General features: G+C 50.6%; 1 protein-coding gene across 5 annotated transcripts in view; it reads left to right on the top strand.

Moving 5' to 3' along the window:
- STX18 (syntaxin 18) overlaps positions 1 to 18,597 on the top strand; it is a 122,525-nt gene that overhangs the window by 53,742 nt on the left and 50,186 nt on the right. For 4 of the 5 annotated variants that reach the window (XM_040488011.1, XM_040488027.1, XM_040488043.1 and 1 more), the window contains one exon: positions 17,405 to 17,472. The exons of the other annotated variant lie outside the window; for it this stretch is intronic. In XM_040488011.1, coding sequence (XP_040343945.1) covers positions 17,405 to 17,472 — 68 coding nt within the window. The remainder of the gene's footprint in view (positions 1 to 17,404; positions 17,473 to 18,597) is intronic. 5 annotated transcript variants of the gene reach the window in all.

The raw sequence follows: 18,597 nt of genomic DNA, 5'->3' as shown, positions 1-18,597 counted from the left end.
TTTGTGGCCACACACTTGATGTCCTTCACTTTACGCAGGGAGGGTTGCTTTGATTACCAGCTGTGTGCAGTCGTTGGCTGCTTGTTACACAGGGAGTGCGCCTTTGGTATACACTGAGACATTTGCAAAACCCGTGTGAGAAAACTCCGTAGTTTTTTAAACTTTTAATACATCGTAACCACCTGTTTTAGGAACGGCTGTCCCTTCATGTGTATTTTAGAATGACACATTCTTGATAAAATACATCACTGATTCAGCAGCATTTGCGGAGCTAGGAACCCTGCCAGGCTTTGGGAATCCAAAACGAATCTGATGCAGTTCTTCTTGGACACATGCTTCTAAAAAAGCCTTTTAATTTTCACCGCAAAAAGGAGCGAACGTATTCCTGGGATACGGAAGGTACCGCCGTGGAGTGGAGGTGTGTTTTACGTGCTTAGTATTTTCTAGCACGGACTGGCCAGCTTTAGAAGACATTTAGCACGGGCTTTTGGAGCTGCTGATAAGCGAAGCGGACTGCTCCGTCTCGGTGAGTTTGGCGTGGGGCAGGCGGTAAAGGGCTCCCTGGAAGCTCTCCTCTGGTCCTCAGCTCAGGTGTTCACGTCGAAGGGCCCGAGTTTGGGGACGCAGGCCGACGAAGTTAAGAGCGGAGGCTTTGGAGTGTCTTTTGGAACACAGACCTCGGCTTTTCACCTTGCTGGCGGCAGGACCTTGGGCAGGTTCCTCGACGACTCTGTGCCTCGGTTTCCTCGGCCGTTTCCCTCTGTTACGCAAATGCAAGGGCTTCACGCGGCGCCTGACACGTGGTAAACACCAAACGTTTAGGACGCTGATGACACGTTGTAAGGCGGGCGTGTGGTGGCCGTCATGCCGGTGGTCCGTCCCCGGCCCTGGAGGCCCTGGGGCCCGCGCTTCTCCCCCCATCCTTCAGTGTGACTGGTCAGCGTTCCCGTGCTGACGACGCCGCAGACGGGCGGCCGGCTGCTGTCTCTGGGCGCCGAGCTGAAAGGCTGCCTTCCGCCCAGAAGTCTTCAGAAAGCTTGTACCCTCCCGTGCTTGTGTCTGTTGGTTGAACCGTGTTTCAACACCAGAGGTTCTTGACCTGAGTTCCTGTGGTTCCGAGTTCCTTAACCGAGTTCCTCTGACTCTCAGAATGGAAAGCAGAAAATGGTTTTGTGCCTGTGGGAATATTTATTTCCTTTAGGGAAGAGATCAGATACACAGCTTCTGCCAGAGTCTCCGAGGCGTCTGTGCCCTTGAGAAAGGTAAGGAGCCATAAAATATTTCATGATTCTTTCTGGAAGGCGGCTCAAGAAGTTAAGAATATAACCCCCCTGCCTAGAAGATGAAACTCGAATTTGAATTTCACAGTTTGTTTTGTAAGCTATCTGAATAATTTTAGAGATAGGGTTGGGGTTTTAATTCGAGGAACTAAAATATAAACGGAGTGCGTTTTCCTCTTACCCTCTTGTCAAAGTTCTGAAGGGCACAGTGAGAGCCAAGAGAGGTAGGAGTACGGCTCTCCCACTTCCGATGGAGACCTTGAGCCCATTATTTTGCCCCTCCCCTCTAGAGAGAGGGAATAATAGTGGCCCCCCCCCCACAGGGTTCTGATGAAGGTCAGGTGGCATCCTTTGCACAAAGTCCTGATAGCTCTTCTCTAATAGCAGGCATTACATGTGTGTCATCACCATTTTTGTTGCAAGTGTACCCAGCAACATTTAGGATACGTACAAGCCAGGTACCTCTTTTGTTTCTAGTTTGCCTAAATGTTCCTAATTTCTTATGACCAGACTTTCCAAGGTTCTGTGGCTGAAATCCCTGAGCCAGAAATAACAATAACCTTAATGAATGAGGATCCCAAGTACATATGCCCTTAGACTCCTGCTGAGCACCCAGGACTGGAAAGAAGCCAGCAGGGTTCGGTCATAAGGAGCTTTGACGTTGATCGAGCACCAAAAGGTATCTCCTTGTTTGAGTCAAAAGGACGTTGTCGTCTAACCTTAGCAGCGTGTGGGTGAGGAACCGAGGCCCAGAGCAGTGACCCTGAGGTCCTAGAGCTGGCTCGGGAGCGGGGTCCCCCACCCTGCCCGTCCAGCACACCTGCCCAGAAGCACTCTGTGTTCTCCAAAGGAGCCGAATGGGCACGGGCGGCCTGTGCGGTGCAGGTGTGAACGGAGGTGGCGGGGAAAGCGTGTGGCGAGTCTGGAGACAGCTCTTTGGAAGAGAGCACCTGCACTGAGAAAAAGGAGGAAAGATGTGGAGGAGAGTGTGTTGGGGTGCAGGGGAGGGACACTGGACGCGCACCCCGCCAGGACACAGGACTGACAGGAAGCTGAGTGCTTGCCAGGACAGAAATGCCGTTTCAGCGGTGCCCGTCGTCCGCTCCGCACCCGGCTGGCGAGGGCTGAGGGTGAGGGGGCTGGCTCCCTGCGCCCGGCCTCTTCTCGTACGGGTGTCTCGCTCACCGCCTGTGATTCTAGCATCTAGCATCCAGCTTGCGCTCTCTTCGTGGCCTCTGAGCTCGAACCAGTCGCTTCCTCTGATGCACAGCTGAGGACTCAGCGATCCCTTCTGACTCTGGGGGGACTTGGTGCGAGAAGGTGCGTTCGAACCCGGTGTGGCCTTTTGTGTCGTGTAGGTGTCATGTGCTTTTCACCTCGTGCACTAGTGTGAAGCTGGACGTGGAGGGGGCCAGAGTCCCGAGGGACGGCGGCACGAGGCCAAGTTCAGCCCTTTTCCCGAGCGGGTTGTGCCTAGGTGAGCTGCCCCTGAGCTGCTTTCCTGAAAGGCTTCTCCAGATGCCCCGCCCTCGCGGAACGGACCCTGGGTCGGGTTGCCTCTGCCACTGCCCTTTGCTCTTTGCCCTGTGTCCCCTTGGCTGCCTTTGCTCCTGCCCGCGGAGGCTGTGGGGGCCGCCCATCACCATGGAGGCGGTTCTCGTTGGCTCTGCGGCCAGACTGTCTGGGACCGCGTTGTGCTATGTCAGCGACCTTTTGTGGAGCCACGAGCAGTGTGTGCGGCTTCTCTCTGGGCCTCAGTTTCTTTCTCTTTCTTTCACAGGGGGGCAGCCCCCCCCACCCCGAGCGGTGGTATGAGGGTTAAGCAAGTCAGTATGTGCGTCTCAGGCTCCGAGCCTGGTGCCTGGCACAGAGCACGCACCCAGTAAGTGTTAGTTACTCGTCCTCCGATTGTGCTGGGTTTGCACCAAATCCAGGTTTTTTCTTCTTCTGACTCTGCAACTTCCCACACTCCTTGGTGCTGCAACTTGGTGAGAGGCCATAGCCGTTTAGCGTGGCCCAGGTCTCTACAGCCCCCCTCCCCTTCGCTGCCCCACGCGGTCCCCAGTGCACACCGGCCTGGCCTCGTGGGTGGGACTCAAGCAGGGATGAAGGGGAAGCAGGAGAAGAAAACTTACAACGTTTGGGCAGGTGCTGCGTGCCAGACGCGGTGTCAGACCCTCCACGGACATTACTTTCGTCGATGGCTTGTGGTGGCCTTCAGAGTCCTTCTCTCGTTTGTACGGAGGTCAGGGCCCGAGAAGTAACGTAAGCACAGCAAGACCGTGTATCACCAGCGTCAGAGCTGGATGAGAACTCACCTCTGTAGTCTGTGCTTGAATTACCGGGACTGGGAGCAACGCAGCACCCGTGCACCCTGCACGCCCTGTCTCTGCACACAGGGCTGTCTGCACACGTTCCACACACACGGTGTCTGCACACACAAAATACCAGCTCTACACATTCAGTTTCTCTGCACGCATTGTACGCACACAGTCTCTGAATACGTGCTCTGTGCGTAATCTCCGGACCAGACAGGGCTTGGAGGGGATCTGAAAAGCAGTGTGAGGTCATGTAGCAACCTTGGGTTGGAACCCCTCCTGTGTTCGTCGTCCTCCCTCCCTCTCTTCTTTATTACCTCCTTTCTTCCTGTGCCTGGCCCGTTCTGGGTCTTACATATTTGTCAAGGGAACAAATAAAAGAAAGGTTTCCAGGCACACAGAGAAGAAAGTAGTGATGATTAACCAGCACAGGCTTACAAAGCAGGAGCCATCCTGCTCCCCGTGCCCCCCCTCCCCCCAGCCTCATTAGTGTCAGTTGCTGGGCAGGTAGGTGAGGAGATCTGCTTTCAGAAGGCACTTAACAAGGTCTCCATGATATTTTGTAGAGGAAACTTTTTTTTTTTTTTTTTAATGGACTGAGGATTTGGACTATTGGGGCATGTGTGACTGGTTGAGCTGGTTGTCCAGCTCAGGGAGCTGGAGGGGACTATGATAATTCCATGCTTTTCCAGCCCCACTTTCATCCCATTTTTAAAATTATTTTTAATTACAGGTGTCTTTAATGGCAGAATGGTCAAGCGGCAAATAACAGGAGGCCAGGGGAAAATAGGAATATAGTGAAGGTGGAGATTAGCGGCACCAGTCGTGAAAGAAAGAACGTTACTATTAAGTCGTCCTGACCCAGTGACGTGAAAGTGAGCACACTCTTCGGCGGCATTAATAGAAACCTAAAGGCTAGAATAAGGGAGGTGATGTTTCTGCTTTCCCCTGCATTTCCTGCTGACACACAGAATATCGAGTCCGTTCTGTGAACTGCATTTGAATTTTGAGGCCCGTAATTTGCAGCATTCAGAGGAGACTAAAGAAAGCCTGAGCGTCTTGACTACGTTTAGCTTAGAGAAGAGAGAAGACTCACGTAGGGAGTGGAGGGGGGCCCCACGAGCTGAACCTGACTCTGAGGGACAAAAACTTTGTACTGTTCCAACTAGAACGGGCGACCTGGGAGAGATGGTGAGCCCCCCACCATCAAAGCAGTAAGCGCCTGCCAGGCCCCTTCTGGTCTTGAGAATCCTGGAAGAGAAGAGAGATTTACCTGTTTCGCGCTCTGTGTATCACGTAGCATGCGTGAGGCACAGAGCAAAGCCAGACCGGCCGGGAGTGGACAGTTTGGAAATGGGAATGTTCTAGCAATGCCAAGTGAGTGCAGTTTGGGGCACCAGAAGAGTGAGGATGAGAATGTCTAATTAGATTAAGGTGTGATCGAGAAGATAAGGAGCTGGAGAGGGAAAGTTGGGGCCAGAGGAGTGAGGGGGGAAAGGCTGAGCACGTGATAAGCTGCTGCTGCTTGAGGTTGAAGAGGTCCAAGACCTGTTTACAAGTGAAAGTTGCATTGAGCCCCGTGGGTCATTCAACGTTGTATGGGCTCTTCACGTTTCGACATTAGGTCCTGAGTTCTTCGATGATCTCGCTAACACTGAGAACCTAAGATTTTCTTTTCTTTTTCTTTTTCTTTTCTTGGTTTCTAAATTTCTTAAAGGGATAGAAGCTTAAACAAATTTTTTTTTTTAATTTTTTTTTTTCAACGTTTATTTATTTTTGGGACAGAGAGAGACAGAGCATGAACGGGGGAGGGGCAGAGAGAGAGGGAGACACAGAATCGGAAACAGGCTCCAGGCTCCGAGCCATCAGCCCAGAGCCCGACGCGGGGCTCGAACTCACGGACCGCGAGATCGTGACCTGGCTGAAGTCAGACGCTTAACCAACTGCGCCACCCAGGCGCCCCAAGGGATAGAAGCTTAATATTTATCAGAAGCGGTACTTTTCAGGTTGCTAATATGGGAAGTTGGGCCGCCAAATTCATCCCAACAAATGTTAATCATCCTTGTCTCCTTGTTTAACCGTCCCTCCCGTCTGCTACTCAGGACCGACAGTAGAACTAGGAACACCAGTCTCTCTCATCTTTCGCGCACACATTTCTCATTCTCCCACTCCCCACGTGTCTGTCTGTCTGTCTGTCTGTCTGTGTGTCAACACATGCTGAATTCTGGAAACTACAGTCCAGGGTGGCCCTGGTTTTTAGCAAATATCCAGAGTAGGTTATTTAGCTACTGAAGACAGTTTTCTGTAGGTCACAGTCGCCTTGTGTCTTCTAAGGAAGTTACCAGACTGGGGATACACAGCACTTTATCTATGGAGCTAACATTTGTATGTTTACAAGTATATATTTATACATGCACGTACAATGTATGTAATGTATATAACGTCCAACTAACCGATACAGCATGCCTCACGGAAGGCTTTTTGCAGAGAAAGTGGGAGCGAACCCAGAATGCCATGTTAATTCCTCCTTGGGCCCAGCACATTTGAGTAGAAGACAGATGAGAAAGAAGACATTCCAGGCAGAGGGAACAGTAGGTGCCAAAGTGCAGAGGCAGAAGAGGAGGCTGCTTCAGGGAGAGGCTTTTCGCCTCTGGAATGTGGGGGTGGTGGTGCAGGAAGTGCCGAGGAGAGGGTGGCCAGTGGTTCAGTTCCTTTGGCGGATGTTGAACAAGTTGAATGGATAGGCCTGCCTGACCAGTTTAATTTGTGGGGTAGAAAAGAGGACAGCCCTGAGACTTTCTATCTTGAGGAAGCAAGAGAGAGGCTCTTTCTCCTTGGGGGAACAGGAAGGGGGCCAGGAGGGTTGAATGTGAGTGGTTGGATAATTAACACTCCATGTTGCTCTTGAGGCACCAGCGGACCCACAGGAAGAGGTTGGATGCGCTCACCTGGAACACAGGAGCAGGGCAGAGGCTGGGTGGGAGTGTTCTGTAGATGGTAAATAAAGCTGGGGGTGGGAGTGAGTGAGTCTAGCCTGAGTAAGGTTCACGGGTTAGCAAAGGCAGAGGAAGCGATGAAGGAAGGCAAAGAAAAGTTTGCCAGAGGCTTAAGAGGAGAACCCGGAGAGAGGGAGAGAGCGTGGGGTCCCAGGAAGCAGAGGGAGACTGCTGGTTCCTTGGAGAAGGGCAGGGGCAGGGAGCTTCCTCAGGAGTTTGTGAGGACGGGTAGAGAGTGGCCAGCACTCCCGCGGTGACTGTCACCCCTCAGTACCCTGCATTCATCCAAGGGTGGCGTCATGCAATAGAAATTAGGGGGGAAGTGCTGGGGGGGGCCCAGCCCGTGGCTCTTGCTTCCCAAACAGTTGCCGAAGAAAAGAAGGAAGCAAGAAAGGGCCACTTCATGTATGCAGTCCCTTCACAGACCAGCTGCTGCGACCTGGCACCAGTGGAATTTCTGTGGCGTTGCCAGGCTCTTTTGTGGGTGACAAGTCAGCGGGGAGCCTCTCTGGCACAGGGACCCACAGCGTGACTGCAGCAGGGTCGCCATGCTCCAGAGGCGCCTTGGTTCTGAACTTGTAGCTGTAATTGGTATCGATGCATTTTCAATTATGGCTGAAGGGAGTGGATTCAGATTTAGTTAGTGGGCCTCCAAATTAAACTTGGGAACACAGTCCTTGTGAAAAGTCATGTTAGCTTATCAGTAGTTGGCAAACACTTATACAACGGTGGTTCTGGCTGTGCCTTTGGCTGCATACTAAACTGAACAGCAAGCTGTGTCCACTGATTGAATGAAACAAAAATAATGATTTTGTGTTACAGGGAACTTTTTACAATATGCCAGAGGGACCTACTGGAGTCTCTTTAATCTTGAACAATGGTTGTTTCTTGCAGAGGCAAATTATGCAAATCGGTACTTAGTGTTTCATAATCAATCAGGTCTTTGTTGGAAGTGTTGTGAGTGCCAGCAGAACAGAATTCCTAGCGTGGGGGGGGGTGTGGGGGGGCGTGTGGGGGGTGGCTTGCAAGTCAAACCACTGCTGTGACCAGCAAAGGACACTTGTGACCGCTTTGAACTCTCCCCAGTTAAAAGGCAGCCATCCTTTGAGAAGAATCCCACCGTTTTGTACCAGGCTTTTTGTTTTACGGTGTATCTCGCTTTGGGTAATTTACAAAGTCCCCGGGAAGGAGCAGCTCGCAGGACTGTTCTGTGGGCGACCCACCCAGACAGAGCTGGGCCTGCCGCCTGGGATGGCAGATGGCAGCCATGCTCCTGCCCCTGGAGCTCCCTTTGTGCCCAACCTGCCTCCAGCGCGGTCTTTGCACGTCGTCGACTTGGGCTCATCCGAGCGCACGTGTAGATGTCCAGACAATGGCGTCTCAGCTTCAGCCTGCACAGAACAGTTAACCTTTGATAATGCTTTGATTCTAGATCAAAAAACAAAGAACCAGAGAAATTTTAAAAGCCCTTGGGAAAACGTGGTGATGTGTTTTGGAGTTCCTGTTAGTACTACAGCTGTAAGACCTGGGTCGCCATCTAGTGGATAACGGGAAGTATGAGCCGCCGCGCTACGGGGTTGAACCCTACTCTTAGTTGTTGAAAGGGGTAGAAGATGGGTTTGGTTCGGAACACAGAATCCCCCTCGGGGAACCGCGTTGGGCTAGGCGTGCGCCTGAGCAGCTTACGTCAGATAGACCCGAAAACGTTTCACAAGATGCTAACGTCTCTGAAAGAGATCCACGTGCAGGAGAGGGCCTTGACCTGGCCTGGGAGTGGCGGAGAAGGCTTTTAGGAGGCATCAGACTTGAGCAGAGGGCTTGGGGCAAGAAGACTGGGATCGGGTGGGGGGTGGGCTTCGAATGTGGAGATGTCCACAGGGAGAGGGACACCTAGGGCCTCGGGCTTAAGGAATCAGGCCTGATTTGTCGGTAATGGGGAGTCCCTGTGCACTTTGTCAGGAAGTATGTGGGAAGATTTGCCTTTTTGTCCAGAAGTATTTTTTGTCTGGCTGCAAAGATTATACGTGCTGATTATAGAAAAATGTTAAAGTACACAAAGGTTTTAAGGAAAAAGCGAAATCTCCAAATCTCACCACCCAGACAACCATCAGTATTTTGAAGAACAGTGTTCCGACTTCCTCTCTGTGTGTGTGTACAACCTTAGGTATGATTTCGTGTCTTTTCCATAAGTGCATCATGCAGGATGTGCTTTGGGCGACCTTGCTTTCACCTCGGTGCTCAACAATATGCTTGTGGGAAACCATCCATGTCTGCGGCCCAGGCTCACCCAGGTACAATCCTGTGTACCTCACAGGATTTCATTGGTGTGCACGCTGGGATGTTAGGGGTTTAGTTTGGTCCCTCCTGGTAAAACCTTGTATGTACGAGGACGGTGATGTGACAATCTTTTTTTTTTTTTTTCCCCTGTCAAATGCATCTGGATTAGGAAGCACAGTTTTTATGGTAGATGGGTTATAGAGAATTTCAACATCTTGATGATTTGGGGAATTAGTCTTATTTAAATATAGCCACTTAAAAGTGAATTTATGTTCAGAGAAAGAAAGGAACGGGTCACATGAATACCTGTAGTTTCAGAATGCAGTTCCAATCACTTGTTTGATTAAGTCTCAACTTCCTAAAGAGGCCAGATCTTGGCCGACCCTGGAGTGTGGCTGTTAGCTTTGTGCTGTCTCATAGCTGGAGACCAGGCCTTGAACCGGAACAGCTCGGCTCAGCTTTGGGTACTTCTGATCTCAAGATGTTCCTTCTACACTCGTGGTAAAAGCAAGCCTCACAGACCTGCCGTGCTCGGATGGGACGGCGGGGTCATCTTTTGGGTGGACCTGGAGAGCACTTGCTTTGGGAGTCACAGTCTCCCATTGGTTTTGAACCACGTACGTGGGATGTGTACCCTCCATGTCCTCTCATCTGTGACCTGGGATTATAATGGAGCCTACCCACAGGGCCGTCGGGAGCAAATGAGACAATGGACGGGTAGTACCGACACTGGTAAAAGCTGGCAGGTAGCTCGTGCTGCTGCTGTTTTCGAGAAATTGCTTTCGCCACCCTCTCTTTGTAGCGAAGCCCAGGGAGATTAAGCGACTTGCTCAAAACTTCAGTTGGCAAAGGTTAAGAGTTTAGGGGAGCCTATAAAAGCACCCCTTTCTTCTCAGCCCAATTTTGGAGCCACCTGAAAGAGAAATACAGGAGTTAGAACATGAAAATCCACACAGGGAGCCTGGCTTTGGGTTTGTAGTGAAACATGGGGGAAGCTTGGGTCAGAATATCCCCCCTCTGCTGGCTGGCTGGCTGGCTGGCTGATGGGAAAAACGGAGAGGGCGAGAAGGAGCCGAGCGTGCCCATTCTCCTTTCTCCAAATCATAAACCAGTTAAGTGGCTCCTCTCTCCTCTGAGGCCAGGGTATTGGCCCCACTGGAGTCTCCCTGCACCTGAAGCCTCAGGAGTGGGGGAGCAGAGTCTCCTTCAGCAGGGGGTGGCAAAGCAGAGGTCAGAACCCAGGAGTCTCTGCCAAACCCCCTGGGTTTCTTGCCCTTCTCTCTCTTGCCCGTCCTGCTCCACCCAGACCCGCAGTCATGTGCCCAGAGTCGACTCCTTTGCCCATGTCCGCCCAGGGCTAAAGGTGGCTGCAGGGGAACTCAAACGCAGGGAAGAAAAGCCCTTGGGGAAATTGCCTTCATTTTACGTTTAAGCCATATTTTGAGGCTGTTTAAGGATTGAAGGAAGTTCAGGATGAGCTGAGCGTCAGGAAGACTGCTGTTCTTCCTGACCGCCCTGTTTCCTTGCTCATGGCTGTGGGCCTTCCCCCCGACATCCAGGTGGCCTCGCCAATTCCAAGCCTGCCGTGTCGCAGAACGCGAGACCCAGCAGCCGACCCGGGAGGAGACGGCTGGAGCCAGTGGCAACATTCTCTTCCGATATGTGAATATTCCTACTGTAACATATAGGTGACTTTAAAAAAAATTTTTTTTTCAACGTTTATTTATTTTTGGGACAGAGAGAGACAGAGCATGAACGGGGGAGGGGCAGAGAGAGAGGGAGACACAGAATCAGAAACAGGCTCCAGGCTCTGAGCCATCAACCCAGAGCCTGACGCGGGGCTCGAACTCCCGGACTGCGAGATCGTGACCTGGCTGAAGTCGGACGCTCAACCGACTGCGCCACCCAGGCGCCCCTATAGGTGACTTTTAAAACGAGCGCTGTGTGTGGAAGCTTTTCTTGCAGATCTTTCTGTATCCGCTGTAGTTAAACACGTTTTTTAAGATCAACATTGTACACAAATACTCTCACACGAAACCCAGCTTCTATTACTGGGAAGAAGGATGTCAAACTTCATTAAGTTAAATATTAGTAGTCTTTTGACAGAATAATACAGGATAAGTGACTTCGCCTTTGAGTCACAGAGACCTGTGATCAGTCTCAGTTCTGTGTCTTTTTTTTGTTGTTTTGTTTATTTATTTATTTTAAGAGAGAGTGCGAGCTGGGGAGGGGCAGGGAGATCAGAGACAGAATCCCAAGCAGGCTCTGCACTGTCAGTGCAGAGCCCGACACAGGACTCAAACCCAGGAACCGTGAGATCACGACCTGAGCTGAAAGCAAGAGTCAGATGCTTAACTGACTGAGCCATCCCGGTGCAACGCCCCCCCCCCCCCCCACCCCATTCTGCATCTTACTAGCCTTGTAACCTTGCATGGCCTCAGTTTTCATGTTGCTTAAATGGGAACAGCGGTCATGTCTAACTCATCTGGCTGCTCTGGGGAGAGTAAAGGGCAGCCCGTGCCGAGCAGTTTCTGCACTGCCTGGTGCACATGGCTGGTGCTCAGTGAGTGACGGTCGCCGTCGGCTGTAGTCACGTGTGTGGTGCTTTGCTGAACACGGGATCTGAGAAGAAAGGAACAGCTGGACGTTACTCGCTCGGATGCTCTTCTCGGTTCCCAGTCATCCCTTTATGGCTACTGTGCTGGAAAACTGCAGTTGTGACCTGTCCACAATGTGCGCTTTAATTTGGAGGCTGAGAACGCAAGCCTGATACTTAGAACGCCAGGGCTCCAGCCAGACTTCACCCCGAGGTGTCCCTCAGCACGTGGTCTGTCCCGTCTCTGACTCCGTGTTGTGACCTGTAAAATAGGCGTGATGCTGTCCCCTGTGGTCACGCCTGGGAGAATTAGGTGAGCCAGTGCATGCAGCTCTGGGAATGGGAAGAGCTCTGGGAAAAGCCTGGTACACCCGTCTTTTCTCGGTGACGGTTTTGGATTTTGAAAGGGGCGTCCACCCTGATAAATGGAATTCTAAGCAAAGATTGCAAGTACTTAGAAATAAAGCCGGTAGAGATTGTGTGTGGAATTTAGTTGTTGGTTCAAGCATGGACAGCAGAAAATCTGCACACAAAATGACTAAAAGTGTTAAGGGAAGAAAGCGCTAAATGGGAGATGTTTCAAAATGTTTTTTATCAAGGGAGATTTCAGATACTCCCTCAAGCAGACAGGATGGATGACGAAGCCGCAGGTACACGTGTGCCCATCCTCAACTCTTACCGGCCCGCGGCCCGTCCTGCTTCGTCTGATGCTCCCTTCTTCTCCATGTGGTTTTGAAGCAAATCCCAGGTGTCCTATTTGATTGGTAAATTTTCAGTGTATTTCTCTAAAAGAGAAGGATTTTAAAAACAGGGAAGTGAATCATAATGCATCAGATATTAAATACCTCCTGTGTTCCCTTTCTCTCTCGGCCTGCAGTTCACGTCTCGTTTTAAACTATGTTTTATGTCAGAGACAGTGGACGCTTCTCATGTAATGTAGCCGTGTAGTCAAGCCACAGCCGGTGGGCATAAAAACTCTTCCTTCCGTGGTGGGCCGGCCATCAGTCAGCTGGAAGGTGACGGGCTTTGTGAGAGCAGACCGGCTCCTGTGAAGCGTGCTAGGTTGTGCATCCTCGGACCTTAGTGCTCGCGCTGCCCCCTCTGGGCGCACGTGCTGACTCTAGGAGAAACACGCACAGACGGCCGGTGTGCTCCTCTTCCTTTGTTGCTTCACTCGGTTGTGTAGGTACAATCTTGTGACAGGTCTGATACCTTTTTGACCCAACTCGTACGTCAGGACTTCTCAGATCTTGAAGCTCTTTCTGTTGGATTTCCAACCCCCCACAAACGCCCCCCCCCCCCCGGCTTTTCCTTTTCCAACATTTATTTTCTACTGGAGATACAAAAATGAACAGGGCATAGATCCTGACCTCACGGGGCTCAGTTGAAGTCTAGTGGGGGGTCACAGATAAATACTTGTTATGTTCAATGGAAAGTACTAACAGGTATCTGTAAAATACTAAGAAAGGTGTTCAGGAAGGCTTCCCGGAGGAGGTGACATTTAAGTGGAACCTGGAAGGACGAGCAGGGATTCTTCTGGTGGCATGGGGTTGGGGTGAAGAGAGCTGCTCTAGGCAGGGCAAGAGCAGTCACGAAGGCACAGAGCTGTGAAGATGGGGCGTCCCTCACCTGCCCAAGGCTGTGATGTGCCCCACAACATGGTTCAGTCCCCAGAATACTCCCTGTTTTCAGCCCTTGCGTTTGTCACTCACCTGGTCCCACAGAGACCTTTCCAGTGACCTGTTCCTTCTCCCGAGACTCTTCCTCACCCCCTCCATGTCGTTCAGTGATACCAAGACTAAGACACTAGTTTAGATCTTTATGGGGCAATAAAATTTCCATTTTACTCCGATTTCCTTGTCAAACTTGATACCGGAATGGCCTTTCTCCTTTTAAAAGTGAGGGACGTTCTCTTTGGACACACACATAAGTGATTCTTTTAAAGTTACCACTAGATGTGGAAACATTCACAATTCAAAGCATACAAGTGCTCACACCCCTGCAAATTTGAAAATACAAGAGCCATAATAGAATTGTTGAAATATAATAAGCTGTCTTTGGCAATGACCCCTCTCCACCACGCGAGGGTGCGTTAAGAAGGCAGCTCTCTGCGCCGTGGGAAGAGGGCTCTCACCAGACCACGTCTGCTGGTACCTTGATCCAGGACTTCCCAGCCCCCAATACTGTGAGACCGTGTTGTCGTTTAAGCCACGCGGCCTGTGGTATTTTGTTATAGCAGCTTAAATTGGGACACATTGTATTAGTTTCTTACTGCTGTTGTAACAATTTACCATAAACCCGGTGACTTAAAGCACCAAGAACGTATTATCTTATGGTTTTGTCGTCTGAGGTCCAAGACGGGACTTTGTAGGTTGAAATCAAGGTTGGACAGGGAAGCGTTCTTTCTTGGAGAGACTTAAGGGAGAATCTGTCTCCTTACCTTTCCCAGCTTGTAGAGGCCAACTGCGTCCTCAGCTCTCTCCTCTGTCTCCAGAGCAACCGGTCCTCCTCCCACTGCTTCACTCTGCCCTCCCTCCTGCCCTTCCCCTTCGACATCTAAGGACCCTTGTGATTATATGGGGCCTTCCTACTGGGTGAGCCAGGATAATCTCCCTATTTTAAGGTCAACTGATGAGAACCTGAATTGCATGTGCTATGTTAATTCTCCTCTGCCTTCTAACAGAACGTATTCACGGGACTTGGAAGGCTTTGCAGGGGGAGGGTGGCATTTTTGTACCTGCAACAGCAAACACAGTTCTTTAGGGCTTCTCCGGTACCCACTGTTTTGTCAACATTCAGTAACAGTTTTTGAGGCTCTGCGTTGCTCCGGGAACTGTGCCTGATAAGCACAGGAAAGGGAAAGGTACCCATCACCCTCTAGGGGCTTGCCATCTACTGAAGGGAAATTGGTCTGAAATTAGTCACTGTGGTCATGAAGGGAGGTCATGAAGGAAGGGGTGAGGTCAAGGTGCCACATTTTGTGGGTGAGTGGGGTCTGACTGTGCCCGGGGGTGTGGAGCAGATACAGGGAGGGAAAGAGGAGAAGTCTGTGCAGGAGGGAAGGTGGGTAGGGCATTCCAGGGAAAAGGAGAACCATATGGGTGTGCGTGTTGGGCATCTCTGGGACTTGGAGCCTGGCGCCTACTGGGAGTGTGGCAGGGACTGAGGCCACACGGGACTTGTGGAGCTGGACTGTGAAGGGCCTTGAGTGCTTTATGGGAGTTTGGACTTGACTCCATTGTTTAGGCCTGGAGGTTACTTGTTGGCTGCCCTTTGGCAAATCAGCCTTGGAACTGCTGCTTTTGGCTGCAGTGTATTTAAATGTTTGTTTATTTTTGAGAGGGAGGGAAGGGGAGAGAGAGAGAAGGAGCAGGGGTTGGGGCAGAGAGAGAAGGAGAGAGAATCCCAAGCAGGCTCCAAGCTGTCGGCAAAGAGCCTGACGCGGGGCTCAATCTCATGAACCATGAAATCGTGACCTGAGCCACAATCAAGAGCCGGCTGCCCTACTGAGCCACGCGGGTGCCCCTGGCTGCAGCGTGTTTTAAATCCAGAAGTCCCCACCAGCAGATGTCCTGTAGCATCCGCCGTTCGACTCGCCTCTTGTGGGCAGTGGCTGGGCAAGGGGACAGAAACCGTTGCAAGTTTGAAAACAGGACGGTAACGTGATCAGTTCTTAACGTGGTGCAGTGAACACTTCGTTTGTACTTCTCTTGAGTATTTTCCCCAACAGTCTTAAAAGGCAGATTTTGTAAGGCAGCTGAGGTGGAAAAAGTAGGAATAAGAGTGTGAGGAAGGGAGCTGTGTTGTACAGGAAAATAGGTCGGACGTGGACTCCGGTGGTCCTACGTTTGACTGTAAGCCTTGCCACGCGCCGACGTGCTAAGTGGGTAACGGTGGGTGAGTCCCTTAGCTTCCGTGAGGTTCACTTTGCCACACTGGTTCCCGTCAGAGAGCAGTGCTGCGAGTGCCCACGGCAGGACAGCAGGGAAGAGAACGAGGTGGTGTGAGTGAAAATACCTAACAGGGCAGGGCTAGCGGACAGACTCTCAACCCTGGTTCGTTACCCGGCAAATAAGCGAATGCCGTGGCCACGCTTCATTTTCAGTGTGATTCCTGCTCTGCACGTGCCTGAAGGTCCTTTTCCAAACCAGATTTATTATTTATCTAGACCCTGTGGGAAACCGAACCGATCCCCTGTTGACCTGTCTCCAGACAAACGCTGAATGTTTTCTTTGTGATAAATACTATCTTTGTATTTAGACATACGCTCGTTCCACAGATACTCGTCGACCAGCCCCGTGCCCCATGTGGCGCTGAGACCCGTGTGGGGGCTGCACGGCCCCCGCCCGTGCGGTTCTCCGACAGGGAAGCAGAGGCCGTGGCCGTGAGTGACTTGGTGCCACGTGGGTGGCATGCAGAAGTGCTTTTAGGTTGAGAGCAAAGCGAGAAACAGGCTGGGTTGGCCTTGACAGAAAAACTGTCATGGAAAAGATGAAAGTTCAGCGGACCCTTCAAGGCCGGGGTTGTGTGTGTCTGGAAGAGGTAGCAGGGGCACTAGGAAAACGAGTGAGCACTGGTCCAAGGACAAAGCAGGCCACCAGCCTGGTTAATCGGTCTCTCCTTCTGGAAACACTTTTGTCCCTGTCGACCATGATCCTAGACTTCTTCCCACCTCTTTTTACTTCATTCTACTTAGTTTTTAATCCCGAGCTCCACACGCAGTACTTGGGCACACGGTAGGTGAGGTGCTTTAGAGTAGGGTTTGCTTATGCTAGTTCCCAGCCGTCACAGAGGCAGTCCTTTGTACCTGGTGTCCTTTCGGTTCATCCGTGGAAGTAGGCCATCGGGAAGATGGAGGTTTGCTGTGTGGGAATCTGCCGTTGCCTCTGAAGCTTTTAAATCTGCTGCTCTGCAGGGCCCCACCTATCAACCTGGTATCTCCAGCCTTAGACTCCGTCCCCAGAACACTTGGAAGATGCAGTTTTTGTCTGTACTTTTAGAAGACACATAAGGAAAGGAATTGGCCTTTGTTGAGCATGTGTTGTGTCAGTGTTAGACGTGCATGATCTTACTTAATCTGGAAGTTCCTTAGAGATCATCTCTTCATAACCTCCTAGATCTATCACAACACTTACAGGTTCAGGGGCGACTTTGGGAAAGTTAACCAACAAGTTAATGACAACAGATGACCCTTGACCAACCTGGGTTTGGGTTGCCTGGGTTCACTTATGTGCAGATTGTTTTTTTGGATAAATGCAGTATAGTCCTGTGAGTGGGTTTTCTCTTTCTTATGGTTTTCTTTAAATTTTTTTTTAATCTTTATTTATTTTTGAGAGAGAGACAGAGTGCGAGCAGGGGAGGAGCAGAGAGAGAGGGAGCCACAGAATCCGAAGCAGGCTCCAGGCTCTGAGCTGTCAGCACACAGCCCGACGCGGGGCCCGAACCCAGGAACCATGAGATCATGACCTGAGCCAAAGTCGGACGCTCAACCGACTGAGCCCCCCAGGCGCCCCGTCTTTCTTGTGATTTTCTTAATAACATTTTCTTTCCTCTATCTTGGTTTTTTTGTATGAATTTAGTATATGATATAACATACAAAATATGTGTGAACTGACCATTCATGTTATTGGTAAGGCTTCTTGTCAACAGTAGGCTACTAGTAGTTAAGTTTTTGGGGAGTTCAAAGTTATATATAGATTTTCTGTGTGGGGGTTGGCGCCCCTCACCCCGCATTGTTCAAGGCTCAGCTACATATGAGAATCCAAACCGAAGTCGTCCCGTTTGTGGCTTTAAAATTTTTCTATAACCTGCATTCCATCCTCTATTAATTTAAATTACACGTGAGTGTAACATATCCATCTCTCTCTCTCTCTCTCTCTCTCTCTCTCTCCCCCCCCCCCCCCCCCATGTTAACAGTTTGCTTTCTTTTCATTCTAGATTTCACACATTGGCAAACTGAGAGATTTTCTCCTGGAACACAGGAAAGATTACATTAATGCTTATAGGTAAGTGCATACTTCTTACCATGGCTTTGGTGACTGAATTCTTTTCCATACCTATATTCCTTTTGAGGCATTTGCCCTTACTTTTTACTTACTCGCCCAGAGTCGCCGTGGGGAAGATCGGTTCGGCCGTGGTGTCGGTGGCAGAAAGGACCGCCCGTCCCCAAGATAGGCTCTTCTCTACCCTCCAAGTCCCAGTGCCCCCCACGGCACGATCTTCAGGATCGATGCTGCCACACGTTTGCATCTGTGTTGGTGCCACACACGTTGGGAAACACGTAGACACACGCGAGACCCACCCTCTCAGCACGGACTTACTGAACCCACGATGGAACGCTGCCGGTCACGTAAACGTGTCATGTCGGTGCGTTTCTTGCATCTAGAGAGGGTTTGGTTAGCTTGCTTTTTTAAAAGAGAGAAAGCATTTTGATTGAGCCTTCCAAAATGGTTTCTGGAATGGACTCCGGCTCTCAACAGATACAGGAGCGTTGCAGGGCAGACACCTTGTCTCCTGTGCTTCCTGACCTCCATTCATACCTGGCGGTGGGGTGGACTGTCCGCCATGGGACTCCGCTTCAGGCCTACTGTGTGAATTCACGAGAAAGTTGGATGGGATGTGCGAAATGACATCATAAGTAATTTCATACTTTTAAATGTGCTTTGTTCGTATGGTTTTGGAATGTCGTAAAATTCTCACTCTTAGTGCATAGTACCAAGAAGAGCTTCTTTTTAAGCTCTCCGTTAAAGTAACAGCTCAACACTAGATGGCAGTGCAAATCTCATTTCCCGAGGTGTGTGTGTGTCTCCAGTACTGATTTGATAGTTCACAAGAGTGGAAGCTGCAGCCATTTTGGGAAACTCAACCAAACTGGCATAAACCTCTCTGTCTAGCTCCTCCCTTTGTACCTGACCCCTTAGGTCACATAAGTGGCTATAGAGGCCTTGCCTGGAAATCCATTGTTAACTTCCCTTTGCCTTGAAAAGGCATCCAACGAGGCAGATGTTTTAAATGTCGGTTTAGTTCAAGCCACCCCACTCCCTTATTAGCACTGTGAACCTGAGAAAGTCATTTAATCTGTAAAACCCTGTCTTTCTCCAAACCGGGACTTAGCGAACTACCGCCCGTAG

The sequence above is a fragment of the Herpailurus yagouaroundi genome, unplaced genomic scaffold, assembly GCF_014898765.1.
Source record: "Herpailurus yagouaroundi ecotype Mexico unplaced genomic scaffold, PumYag 28, whole genome shotgun sequence".
NCBI classification, from domain to species: Eukaryota; Metazoa; Chordata; class Mammalia; order Carnivora; family Felidae; genus Herpailurus; species Herpailurus yagouaroundi.
This window is presented reverse-complemented; position numbering and strand designations above follow the sequence as displayed.